Below are 12,756 nucleotides of genomic sequence, written 5' to 3'. Positions count from 1 at the left end.
TAAAAGCTTCTGCTGTATCAGAAGTTGTAGTAGATAAAAAGTTTTCAGACTCTCCCTTCCTAATATGATGTATATGCCATATTGAATATGAAACCAAATCAAATTTCATTCATGGTATAAAAGCTCTAATGAAGAAACTTTTGCTCAAAAGAGCAAATAACCTTGCCAGGGGCACCTGAGGCAAATTACTCAGTCCTCCGGTCTGCAGATTCTTCCGCCAAGATGGTATTTCACAGCCAGAGCCTTTCCCAGACAGCCCTGTTAGATGAGAATTAAAAATTCAACCTCCCCAAACCTCTGATGGGGGCTTTCCTAGCGGCTCAAAGGGTAAAGAATCTGCCTGCAATGTGGGAGAGACCTGGATTCCATCCCTGGGTGGGGAAAATGCCCTGGAGAAGGGAATGGCTACCCATTCCAGTATTCTTGCCTGGAGAATCCCATGGACAGAGGAGCCTGGTGGGCTCCAGTTCGTGGTTCACAGAGTTGGACACGACTGAGCAACACACACACACACACACACACACACACACACACACACACACACACACACACACACAGCCTCTGATGAGCGCCGAGAATTATGCTCAGGGCATTCCCGGAAGTGATATGAACAGAAGGTTCCCTTTCGTCTTCCAGGTCCAGGCCGCCCTGAAGCGTCAGTGGAACCAGTACCAAGCTCAGCGCTGGAATGGCCGCCGCCGGGCCCACCGTGCGGCCAACGCCGCCGCCGCCACTGCCGCCGCCGCGGCCGCCCTGGCTGACGCTCCGCCCATCTACATCTGCCACCAGGAGCCGCAGAACGAGCCCGCCGACAACCTGGGCGAGGAGGGTGCTGAGGTCATCCCTATGGAGGGAGGGGAGGTCATCTCCATGAAGGGTGCTGAGGTCATCGCCGTGGAGGCTGCTGCTGAGGTCATCGCCGTGGGGGGTGCTGAGGTCGTCGCTATGGAGATCATTGAGCAAGAGTCATCCGCTTGAAATGTGACGCCAACAACCACCTTGTGATCCCTGTGCCCTCATTTCCTGGGAGCAAGACCGACCCTGCATCGCAAGTGATCTCCATCCTCCCGGGAGCACACATCTCATTTGTGAGAAGTATCAAGTGCATTTGTCCATAGTGAATCCGAAGACAGTTTTACTTGGTACTATTGCTACTGGGAGACAGTCGAGGAATGGAGTCTCCCTCTCCACCACCTGTGAACTCTGCAACGCCTGTGAACTCCTGTGACTACCATCTTTCATCCAGGACTGAGATGTACAAATGTCAGAGTAAGGTAAGCAAAGTAGCCGAGTAAAACAAAAGTGGACCTAGTTCAGATCCAGGGTGCTCCTTGTTAATCTTGAGCCATTTCTAACCTTTGAAAAATTCAAGTCACCATCAATGGTTTTCTTTTTAACTCGAAACTTTTAAATTAGGATACTTTGGTATTTGGCTATGGTTCTGATTTTTTTATTTCTTTTTTTAATTTCAATCGATTCTGATGTTACTCAGATTTTTACCATGCACAGATACACACACAATGTAAACTGCACAAATTACAGCTTGACCTCCTCAAAACAAAGTGACTTTCTAATGTAGAGATGACTAAGTTTGTGGGGAAAAAAGACCCGCATTTGGCAGGAAGATGTAAGGCTTTGAATGAAAAAAAAAAAAAAGTCAGTTTGCTCCAAATACTAGATGGTTCTACGTGTTCATTACTTTACTAATACTGTGCGCTCAGCTTGGTCTTGGGCAGGTCCTGACTTCTGTAAGAAGAAATTGGCTTTCGTGTTGAATGTGCTTTGGTTACTAACATTTATAAATTGGGAGGTCACAAAGAATCCATCACTAAATTTTTCATAAAACTGCCAAAAAATCGAATTCCTAGCGGAAGAGAATACTCTCTCTAAAGAGAGTTTTCCACTTTCCTAAACTCCAGGATTTATAAAGCAAATCACTCGAGGTTTCCAAACCTCTTGCCCTTGGGTGCTATCTAGCAGTAAAAGATAAATTTGTTTAAGATTGGTAATTAAAAGACTCCATATAACTCCATTAACTGCTTTCCACCCAGCTTCTAAGCTTAACAAGATCTCGGCCTTTTCCAGAAAGATTCAGTGGGGCTAATTAGAAATCAGTTTGTAGCTGACCTCTTGTTTGATGCTATTAGTGAAACAGGAGGGGGAAAAAACAATTAACCACTACAAGTTTAACTGTACACCAACTCATTTAACATAAGAGTTTCTCATTAAAATCCAGTGTTATATTCCCATACTTGTCTTTACTTTCATATAAAATCTTCAAAAATCCCTGAGTAAACCAGTATCATTACTGGCACCTGAGATTAATTTGTGAATTTGCAACAGTACTCAGTGACCCTTATGTAATTTGTATTCTAAATGAAGAGATAAAGCCCTCCACATCTCAAGTCTCAAGTATGTGCTCTTATGCCACTGCCTTTCAGAGATGATATAGTTTTAAGAGATGATATAGTTTTAAGAGATGATATAGTTTTAAGAGATGATATAGTTTTAAGAGATGATATAGTTTTGGAAAGACAAAAGAAAAATATATTCTTTCAGAGAAAATGTATTTTGGATACTAAAGTAGCTTCTGTCTCCTTTACTTGAATGTAAGGGAGGATTTGAAAAGAGGGTATTTTTGCAATCACAGTGTTTATGTAATAAGTGTTCCTATTTTTGTTTACAAACATGGAAAACAGTATTTCTGGCAGCTCTAGTACAAATGTGATAACATTTTGCTGAAATATTCTAAATGCTATTGTGCTAATATAGTAGTGGCTGAATAAGATCAAACAGCTTACTATAGAATTGTGCACAGTGCTAAAAATGACATGAAATGCTTGCCCTGTATCCATGTATGAATTAATAAAGAGTAATGATAAGCAAAAGTTGTATGTGTGTTTCAGTTGTGTCTTTCTTTGTGACCCTATGAACTCTGGCTTGCCAGGCTCCTCTGTCCATGGAGTTGTCTAAGAAATATATCCATCTCTTCATTCATTCATCTCATCTCCTAAGCTCATTCCATATTATCTCAGATGCGAACATCTCATCTTGTTTGTGTTGCAGGAGATGGCAAGATAATCCAAAAATATAAATTAGAAAACCATATGCAAAAACACCAAGGTTATTGTCTTTGTCAGTGTAGCCATCTTCAATCTTCACTTCGACTATAACCTCCAAAGCACAGTTCTCATACCCTTGTCAATGCAAAACCACCCAGGACTATCAGCCTATTTTGTGTAAGTTTGGGAAGCACAGCTAAGAAATAGAGAACAAGAAAGTATCACATTCTTTTATCATTGCTGTTCTGTTTTTTTTTTTTTTTTTTCATTATTGTGGGACCAGACTTGAACTGTCCAACATCCCATCAGATCATTAGAATTGTTACAGTCATTGATTTTTAAGATAGTTTTGGAGATTAAGGCTGGATAAAAGGCAACAAATTAAATATCATTAGAATGCATAACAACCACTATTAGAAAGATTTTCAGATCTGGAAAGCATGAAATGGAAAAAATGAGGATTAAATGAGAACCATGATGAACTAATACAGGCAAACAGAAGCAATTTGTAGGTTCTTCATGCAATGTAATAGCACCCAGAATTGCTGGCCTCTGGAGATCCAGGGAAATTTTTCATAAAGGATACATCAAGACAACATTTTTCCCTTTGTGTTCTACTGGGGAATACAAATAAATATCATTACCCTTGTGATGTTGAACAAAAATAATTTCCCATCATACCGTAAAATCTGACTCTCCAATAGGGTAACTTGAATTCAAATGGTCAGCTGCCTGCCAGCTTTGGCCCAAAATCGATCTTTGGATGTATGTTGATACCATGGCTTCTGGAGGAAGGAAAGATGTTGGAAAGAAATGATAGAAACACTCATCAGAGCTCCAACCCTTCTCATTCATTCCTTCATTCATTATCATTGATTGAACAGATGTTTCATACACCTTTCATCCAGCTATACAACAAATATTTGCTAATAGTAGCCATTATGAAACAATTTCTTTGTGTCAAACCTGCCAAGTGAACCCATACCCTTAAACCATGCACGTGTGTGTGCTCAGCAGTGTCTGACTCTTTGCAGCTCCATGGACTATAGCCCTCTGTCCATGGGATCCTCCAAGCAATAATACTGTAGTGGGTTGCCATTTCCTCCTTCAGGGGATCTTCCCGACCCTTGCGTCTCTGGGTATTGGCAGTCAGATCCTTTAGCGCTGCCTGGGAAGCCCACACCTTTAAACCATAACCACTGATATCTTTGGGGCGAAAGAACACAAACATGGGGTGGAAAATCAAAGCGATACAGGGTTGGAGGTGGTAGCTGAGTGTGACCTTTACTCCACATTAGCCCTGAGTGGGACAGCTAAGTTATAAGAAATATTCTTCGAACAAGATCTCTTCCTAAAGGCTTAGCAAGGACTCATTTTCTTGACAATAAGGTCTAAAATAGTAGTTCTTTGGCTAGGTTACGGTTCAACACCTTATCATTGTAATGAACACTTCCAGAGTTTAAGATTATTCATGAAGAGGATGGATCAGAAGACATATTTAGGAAAACATACTTAGATAAGCTCAGAAAGAAACAATCATTTGTCATTTAGAGAGAGGAAACAAAATGCCTCCCTTGTAACTTAAGCTTAGGAAAACTGATTTTACTGAATCAATCCTAGATAACTTGTATGGGTGGGGAGGGAGTTTGGGGAATTAGCTGGAAACAAGAAAGGATGATAATATATGCACATGCAGACACAGGAAGACACAGAGAAGCCACATTTGAAAATTTAACAATATTTTTAATTTTTGTTCTTCTGGACATAAAATTAATATGTTTAAGATCTGTGAAAAGCATTGAAGGAGAGAAAACAGTCATTGAAACTATAAACTAACTTAGGTCAGGAAGACTTCCTAATATATCTTCCTCCATTTGAATTAGCAACACCTCTGAAAGATTTCAGAGATTTTTCCATTAATTTAAGCATTGATCAGCCAGACTCTTAGGTCACTGATCAGTGTCCAGTCTCCATTTCCAGACATCCAATGCCTTCTACCTAAGTCTCTCAGAAATCCTTCCACTGACATTCAAACTGTGTTGCTCTTTGCCAGCTAACCAGCCATCATGTCAACCACTGCATGTCACCACAGCCTCCTTTACTTCAGAGACTTAATATCACATTTTAATTTGGAGAAATCGCCTCCAAACAAAACCTCAGAGTGTCACTGGTGAAGTGCTAAGTAGACATTCCTTAAGAACCAACTGAGGGATCTTCAATAAGAAAAAAAAATTCAGAATAGATCAGGATATCTGTTTTCATCCAATCATGCCAGACTCATTCATCAGAGCTAGCACACTAGTCTCATGCCAAAACACACACCCAGCTGTGAGCCCTCGAGATCTCTGCCCAGTAGGGTAGCTGGTGAGCTCTCAGGGCAGTTAGCACTTCTCCAAGGCATGCAACCTTATAGTTTCTGTATGCTGTCATCCCAAAATGCACACCGTGAGGCTTAATATGGAGTTCAGTCACAGAGAACTTAGGAAGAACATCCATCAAATAGAGATAATCTGAGAAGGAAGGAAAGAACACCAATCACTGAAACACTGTAGTCAATATAAATCTATGGACATTAGCTTGCTGCTGCTAAGTCGCTTCAGTCATGGCTGACTCTGTGTGACCCCATAGACGGCAGCCCACCAGACTCCCCCGTCCCTGGGATTCTCCGGGCAAGAACACTGGAGTGGGTTGCCATTTCCGTCTCCAATGCGTGAAAGTGAAGTCGCTCAGTCGCGTCCGACCCTCAGCGACCCCATGGACTGCAGCCTTCTAGGCTCCTCCGTCCATGGGATTTTCCAGGCAAGAGTACTGGAGTGGGGTGCCATCGCCTTCTCCAGGACATTAGCTTACCTCCCCTTTATAACAACCAAACATATTTTTAATCCCTGTTTTAGTGATGAGAAAACTAAATGGAAGTCAAGTGGGAATAATGTGCCCACCACCATCACAAAGTAAGTGGCTGAGCTAGGGTCTGAATCAAGAGTACCCAATGCCTTGAGCAGCCCCATGTAAATGGGGTTAGATTTTGCAAACTCACTCACAAGAGCAGGCAAGCTCCTCTCTTCCTTCCCCACCACAAAACAGGGACTGAGGAAATAAAAACTGAAAGTCCCTTTGAGACTTCCCTGGTGATCCAGTGGTTAAGAATTTGCCTTCCAGTGCAAGAGACACAGGTTCAGTCCCTGGTCAGGGAACTAAGATCCCAAATGTCACAGAGCAACTAAGCCTATGTGCCACAACTAAGACCATAAGCAGCCATAAATAAGTAAATAAAAAATCTGAAACCTTTGAACATTACAGCCAAGCATCATATCTGGTGCTTCCCAAGAGAAACTGATGGGGAAACGCTGCAAAGCTGTATTTATTGAAATGCAGAAACTACTGGGATTATTTGGAGGCAAATCTCAGATTTCTATATTTATTAAACTTAAGTCAATGCCTGACATAAAAAAAAACCTGCCCAAAGCCCCTGCTTTTTAAATTTCCACCTTGGAAAGACTGGCACAAGCTCTTGTTTGGGACTTCTGGCTTCCTACTAAGAATGTTGCCACAGTTGGTAGTTTCCCCTTTCCTGGTGGAGATGCAAACAAGACTGACCAGATGGGTTTAGATCTTGGCCCAGAGGACCAAAGGGGGTCCCCAAGGAGCATTTGTACCTGGAATAGTGGGTACAGTGAGGCCTGGGTGAGCTGCTGAGACAGGAGGATTGACACCAAGTTGTAGAAGCTTATTTCTAAGGGGCTCGGGAATAAGGAGGGTCAAAGGGAGCATCAGAGCCCAGGTTAAACGTGTTCAGTTCGTACTGGGTTACTGCTTCCAGCTCAAGAAAATAAGTCAGAGCTGAGGGGATTGGCCAAACAGGGATCACCTGCCTGGGAGCAGAGATGAGAGGCTTCACACTGCAGCTTAGCATCACTAAGCTGGGGCCTAGTGAAACAGTTTGCAGGGGTGGGAGTATGGTTCCACTTAAAGAGATAGAGGTGACACTTTCAATTAAAAAAAAAATGATGTCTGAAAATCAGGGGTAATTTTCTACTGCAAAATGTTAACTAAAACCTGTCCTTCATGGTGGATGTTCTTTACCCAGAGTAGGAGAACTGTCAGTTCCTTCTCCCCATCCACAGCCATGGAAGCCAGTATTTTTTCCCCCAAGTGGTTCGGTTGGAATCTTCAATAGCTTATTCATCATAAATCTCAACAGGACACAGCCACCGTTACTCTGTTAGAAAATTTCCTCTGACATGTTGCCATGTGACTTGTAAAGCCTAGTTGGTCATTCTCAAAGAATGGGCTTTGGGATTTCCCTGGTGGTCCAATGAGTAAGACTTCACCTTCCGAGGCAGGGGATGCAGGTTCCATCCCTGGTTGGGGAGCTAAGTTCCCACATGACTTAAGGCCAAAAAAACAAAACATAAAACAGAAGCAATATTGTAACAATTTCAATAAAGACTTTAAAAATGGTCCACATTAAAAAAAAAAAAAAAACTAAACTAAACTAAAAAAGGTGGGGCATTATTTGGAATGGCCCAAAGGGGAAATCAAGGCCAGTGAGATGAATCTTTAGGCTCATAATTCTGCAAAGTGGCAATGAAAGGGTCTCTGCCTAATACTTGGACAAAACCAACTCTAGAAGGAGATGAGAAAATGAAAATAGAGAAGGAGAAATACTTGAAGAAATATTGTTTAAACCCACCAGGATTAAAGAAAAAGACCTCAAACAGGAAAACCTCATAGATTGCCAAGTAAATTCCACAAACTAAAAATCTTACTAATACTGACAAGGTTGGGTCAAGATCAACATAAGACAGCAGGCTAAAGCTTTCTCTTTTAGGGAAAAAATAGAGACGTGGATAGCTAAGAAAGCAATATGGTCAGTCTCTTCAGTTATGTCCCTCTCTTTGTGACCCCATGGACTGTAGTGCGCCAGGCTCCTCTGTTCATGGGATTCTCCAGGCAAGAATACTGGAGTGGGTTGCCATTTCCTCCTCCAAAAGATCTTCCTGACCCAGGGATCACACCCAGTTCTCCTGTGTCTCTTGCACATCAGGCAGATTCTTTACCGCTGAGCCATTAGGAAGCCCTAAGAAAGCAATATAGGTAAATAAACATGAGTATGGGTCATAAAATGTGTGAAATATCTTAATATAAGATTAATTATAATTAAATGGCCGTGGTCACTAGTCAAAAACAGATCGTCTCATACTGGGAGCAACTCACATACAGGCTTTATTATTGTCTAAGTAATAGTGGACCATATAACATAGACCTCTATATAATAATGGTGGTCTAAATACAAGTGGACTTGGTACTGTTCCTCACTCATATTCAACAGCTTTGGGTGAGGTAAAGGCCAGCTGATCGAGATTTCCTAATGTGAAATTAGAGACCTGGAAAGAATGTTTATGATGACCCAATGTCCAGTGCCTAGCACAGTCCCTGGCATCTCACAAATATCAAACATTCAATGAACATTTGTTGAATTGAATGTACACCAAGATAACTAGTCAGGGATAGAACCAAGATCTCCTATCAGACAGTGGTCCTTTTGTTACTTCTCTACACTGGGGTTCAGTTCAGTTCAGTTCAGTCACTCAGTCGTCTCTGACATTTTGCGACTCCTAGGACTACAGCATGCCAGGCCTCCCTGTCCATCATCAACTCCCAGAATTCACTCAAACTCATGTCCATCGAGTCGGTGATGCCATCCAACCACCTCATCCTCTGTCGTCCCCTTCTCCTCCTGCCCTCAATCTTTCCCAGCATCAGGGTCTTTTCAAATGAGTCAGTTCTTCGCATCAGGTGGCCAAAGTATTGGAGTTTCAGCTTCAACATCAGTCCTTCCAATGAACACTCAGGACTGATCTCCTTTAGGATGGACTGGTTGGATCTCCTTGCAGTCCAAGGGACTCTTAAGAGTCTTCTCCAACACCACAGTTCAAAAGCACCAGTTCTTTGGCGCTCATAGTCCAACTCTCATATCCACACGTGACTACTGGAAAAACCATAGCTTTCACTAGATGGACCTTTGTTGGCAAAGTAGTGTCTCTGCTTTGGAATATGCTATCTATGTTTGTCATAGCTTTTCTTCCAAGGAAAAACTGTCTTTTAATTTCATGGCTGCAGTCACCATCTGCAGTGATTTTGGAGCCCCCCAAAAATAGTCTGTCACTGTTTCCACTGTTTCCCCATCTATTTCCCATGAAGTCATGGGACCAGATGCCATGATCTTGGTTTTCTGAATGTTGAGCTTTAAGCCAACTTTTTCACTCTCCTCTTTCACTTGCATCAAAAGGCTCTTTAGTTCTTCTTCACTTTCTGCCATAAAGGTGGTGTCATCTGCATATCTGAGGTTATTGATATTTCTCCCAGCAATCTTGATTCCAGCTTGTGCTTCATCCAGTCCAGCCTTTCTCATGATGTACTCTGCATATAAGTTAAATAAGCAGGGTAACAATATACAGCCTTGGCGTACTCCTTTTCCTATTTGGAACCAGTCTGTTGTTCCATGTCCAGTTCTAACTGTTGCTTCCTGACCTGCATGTAGGTTTCTCAAGAGGCAGGTCAGGTGGTCTGGTATTCCCATCTCCTTCAGAATTTTCCATAGTTTTTTGTGACCCAAACAGTCAAAGTCTTTGGCATGGTCAATAAAGCAGAAATAGATGTTTTTCTGGAACTCTCTTTCTTTTTCGATGATCCAGTGGATGTTGGCAACTTGATCTCTGGTTCCTGCGCCTTTTCTGAAACCAGCTTGAACATCTGGAAGTTCATGGTTCACATACTATTGAAGCCGGGCTTGGAGAATTTTGAGCATTACTTTACTAGCATGTGAGATGAGTGCAATTGTGCAGTAGTTTGAGCATTCTTTGGCATTGCCTTTCCTTGGGACTGGAATGAAAATGGACCTTTTCCAGTCCTGTGGGCAAACCTGCTGAGTTTTCCAAATTTGCTGGCATGTTAAGTGCAGCAATTTCACAGAATCATCTTTTGGGATTTGAAATAGCTCAACTGGAATCCCACCACTTCCAATAGCTTTGTTTGTAGTGATGCTTTCTAAGGCCCACTTGACTTCACATTCCAGGATGTCTGGCTCTAGGTGAGTGACCACACCATTGTGATTATCTGGGCTGTGAAGATCTTTCTTGCCCACAGTAGTAGACATAATGGTCTTCTGAGTTAAATTCACTCATTCCAGTCCATTTTAGTTTGCTGATTCCTAAAATGGCGATCTTTACTCTTGCCATCACCTGTTTGACCACTTCCAATCTGCCTTGATTCATGAATCTAACATTCCAGGTTCCTATGCAGTACTGCTCTTTATACATTGGACTTTACTCTCATCACCAGTCACATCCACAACAGGGTGTTGTTTTTGCTTTGGCTCCATCTCTTCATTCTTTCTGGAGTTAGTTCTCCATTGATCTCCAGTAGAATGTTGGGCACCTACAGATTTAGGGAGTTCATCTTTCTGGGTCCTATCTTTTTTCCTTTTCATACTGTTCGTGGGGTTCTCAAGGCAAGAACACTGAAGTGGTTTGCCACTGTCTTCGCCAGTGGACCACGTTTTGTCAGAACTCTCCACCATGACCTGTCGTCTTGGGTTGCCCTACATGGCATGGCTCATAGTTTCATTGAGTTAGACAAGGCTGTGGTCCATGTGATCAAATTGGTTAGTTTCTGTGATTGTGGCTTTCAGTCTGTTTGCTCTCTGATGGAGAAGGATAAACAGCTTATGGAAGCTTCCTGATGGGAGAGTCTGACTGAGGGGGAAAACTGAGTTTTGTTCTGATGGGGAGGGGAGCTCAGTAAATCTTTAATCCAATTTTCTGTTAAAGGGCAGGGCTATGTTCCCTCCATGTTGTTTGACCTGAGGCCAAACTATGGTGGAAGTAATGAAGACAATGGTGACCTCTTTCAAAAGGTCCCATGCAGGCACTTTTACACCAGTGCCCCCAATCCTGCAGCAGGCCACCACCAACCTATGCCTCCACCAGAGACTCCTGGGCCCTCATGGGCAAGTCTGGGTCAGTCTCTTTGGGGTCCCTGCTTCTTTCTCCTAGGTCCTGGTGTACACAAGATTCCGTTTGTGCCCTCCAAGAGTCTGTTTCCCAGTCCTGTGTAAGTCCTGGCAGCTCTATGGTGGGGTTAATGGTGGTCTCCAAGAGGGCTGGTGCCATACCCAGGTCTACTGCACCCAGAGCCCCTGCCCCCGCAGCAGTCCACTCTGGGGTAAGCCGCTTCAAAAAAACCTCACTCGTGGACCTCCCTGGTGGCTCAGTGGATACAAATCCTCCTGCCCATACAGGGGACATGGGTTCAATCCCTGGTCCACGAAGATTCTACCCGCAACTAAGCCAGTATGGCGCAACTACTGAACCCACGCACTGCAGCTACTGAGGCCTGAATGCTAGAGCCTGCGGTCCAAAACAAGAGGAGCCACCACATGAGAAGGCCACACATCGCAACTAGAGAGAAGCCCAAGCAGCAGTGAAGACCCAGAACAGCCGAAAAGAAAATAAGTAAATAAATAGAATTATTAAGAACAAGTGAAAGCATAGCAACCTTGTCTTTGCCACCACCAGGTAGGGCATCTTCAAGCAGTCACACAGTGATGAGCTTTTTGGTGAAGGTCAGACTTCAGTCATCTTTTTCTTAATCTTCTTTAAGCAAACCAAGTTTTCTTCTCGGAGTGGTTCTCCTTTTAGCATTTCTAATTGGGTTTTGGTGGGGAGAAAACAATCATCTTCCTCCTGCCATTGGTGAGGGGAGAGGGAAGTTGGGGGTCTTGAATATTTAAGGTTATCTATTTCCAAATAAATATGTATTTATAAATATTTATATTATTTATTTATTTATAAATATTCCAGATAAATATTTGTCTCCAAATAAATCCTTTCTCCCAAAGCCTCTCTATCACAGCATTTTTAAAAATATAAACTTATTTATTTTAATTGAAGGCTAATTACTTTACAATATTGTATTGCTTTTGCCATATATCAACATGAATCCGCCACAGATGTACACATGTTCCCCATGCTGAACCCTCCTCCCACATCCCTCCCCATACCATCCCTCAGGGTCATCCCAGTGCACCAGCCCCAAACATCCTGCACCATGCATTGAACCTGGACTGGTGATTCATTTCTTATGTGATATATACATGTTTCAATGCCATTCTCCCAAGTCATCCTGCCCTCTCCCTCTCCCACAGAGGCCAAAAGACAGTTCTATACATCTGTGTCTTGCCGGGAGCCAGCACGGGAGATCCCACCCATGACAAGGTCATGCAGAGAGGCCTGATGGGCAAGGCGAGTCAGGTCTCAAGGGGTCCTCTGTCTGAGCATCTACCCCGAAACCAAAATCTGTCTGTTTACTGTCTGCTATACTATACGCTTCTGACATTACCACCTTTTCTCGGGAAAGAGTTAACTCAGAGCTCCAACAGTCTCCTGCATATAAAAAGAATGTCTCGGCTTAAACCCCTCTGATGGCTTTCTAACTTATCTGACCAGTCTGCCTCTGCCCGACTTTACAATTTGTGGATTGTTTACAGCCCCCAACCATGAGAGGCACGAAGCTTAAAACATCTTAAAGATATAGAGCCTTTTGGAGCTAAGAATTAGTTTGGTGAAGAGTTTGTTGAGTTAATGTTTGCTGCCAGGCCTCCATATCCTTTATCTTTTAAGCACCTGGGAGG

General features: G+C 42.8%; 1 protein-coding gene across 1 annotated transcript in view; it reads left to right on the top strand.

Annotated features, from left to right (window-relative positions):
- CALCR (calcitonin receptor) overlaps positions 1-978 on the top strand; it is a 109,391-nt gene extending 108,413 nt beyond the window's left edge. The window contains exon 13 of the mRNA XM_052638566.1: positions 637-978. Coding sequence (XP_052494526.1) covers positions 637-978 — 342 coding nt within the window. The remainder of the gene's footprint in view (positions 1-636) is intronic.
- Positions 979-12,756: the final 11,778 nt, after the last annotated feature.

This window comes from Budorcas taxicolor, chromosome 4, assembly GCF_023091745.1.
Source record: "Budorcas taxicolor isolate Tak-1 chromosome 4, Takin1.1, whole genome shotgun sequence".
In the NCBI taxonomy this organism is placed as follows: Eukaryota; Metazoa; Chordata; class Mammalia; order Artiodactyla; family Bovidae; genus Budorcas; species Budorcas taxicolor.
The sequence above is the reverse complement of the archived record's forward strand: the minus strand, read 5'-3'. Positions and strand labels throughout refer to the sequence as shown.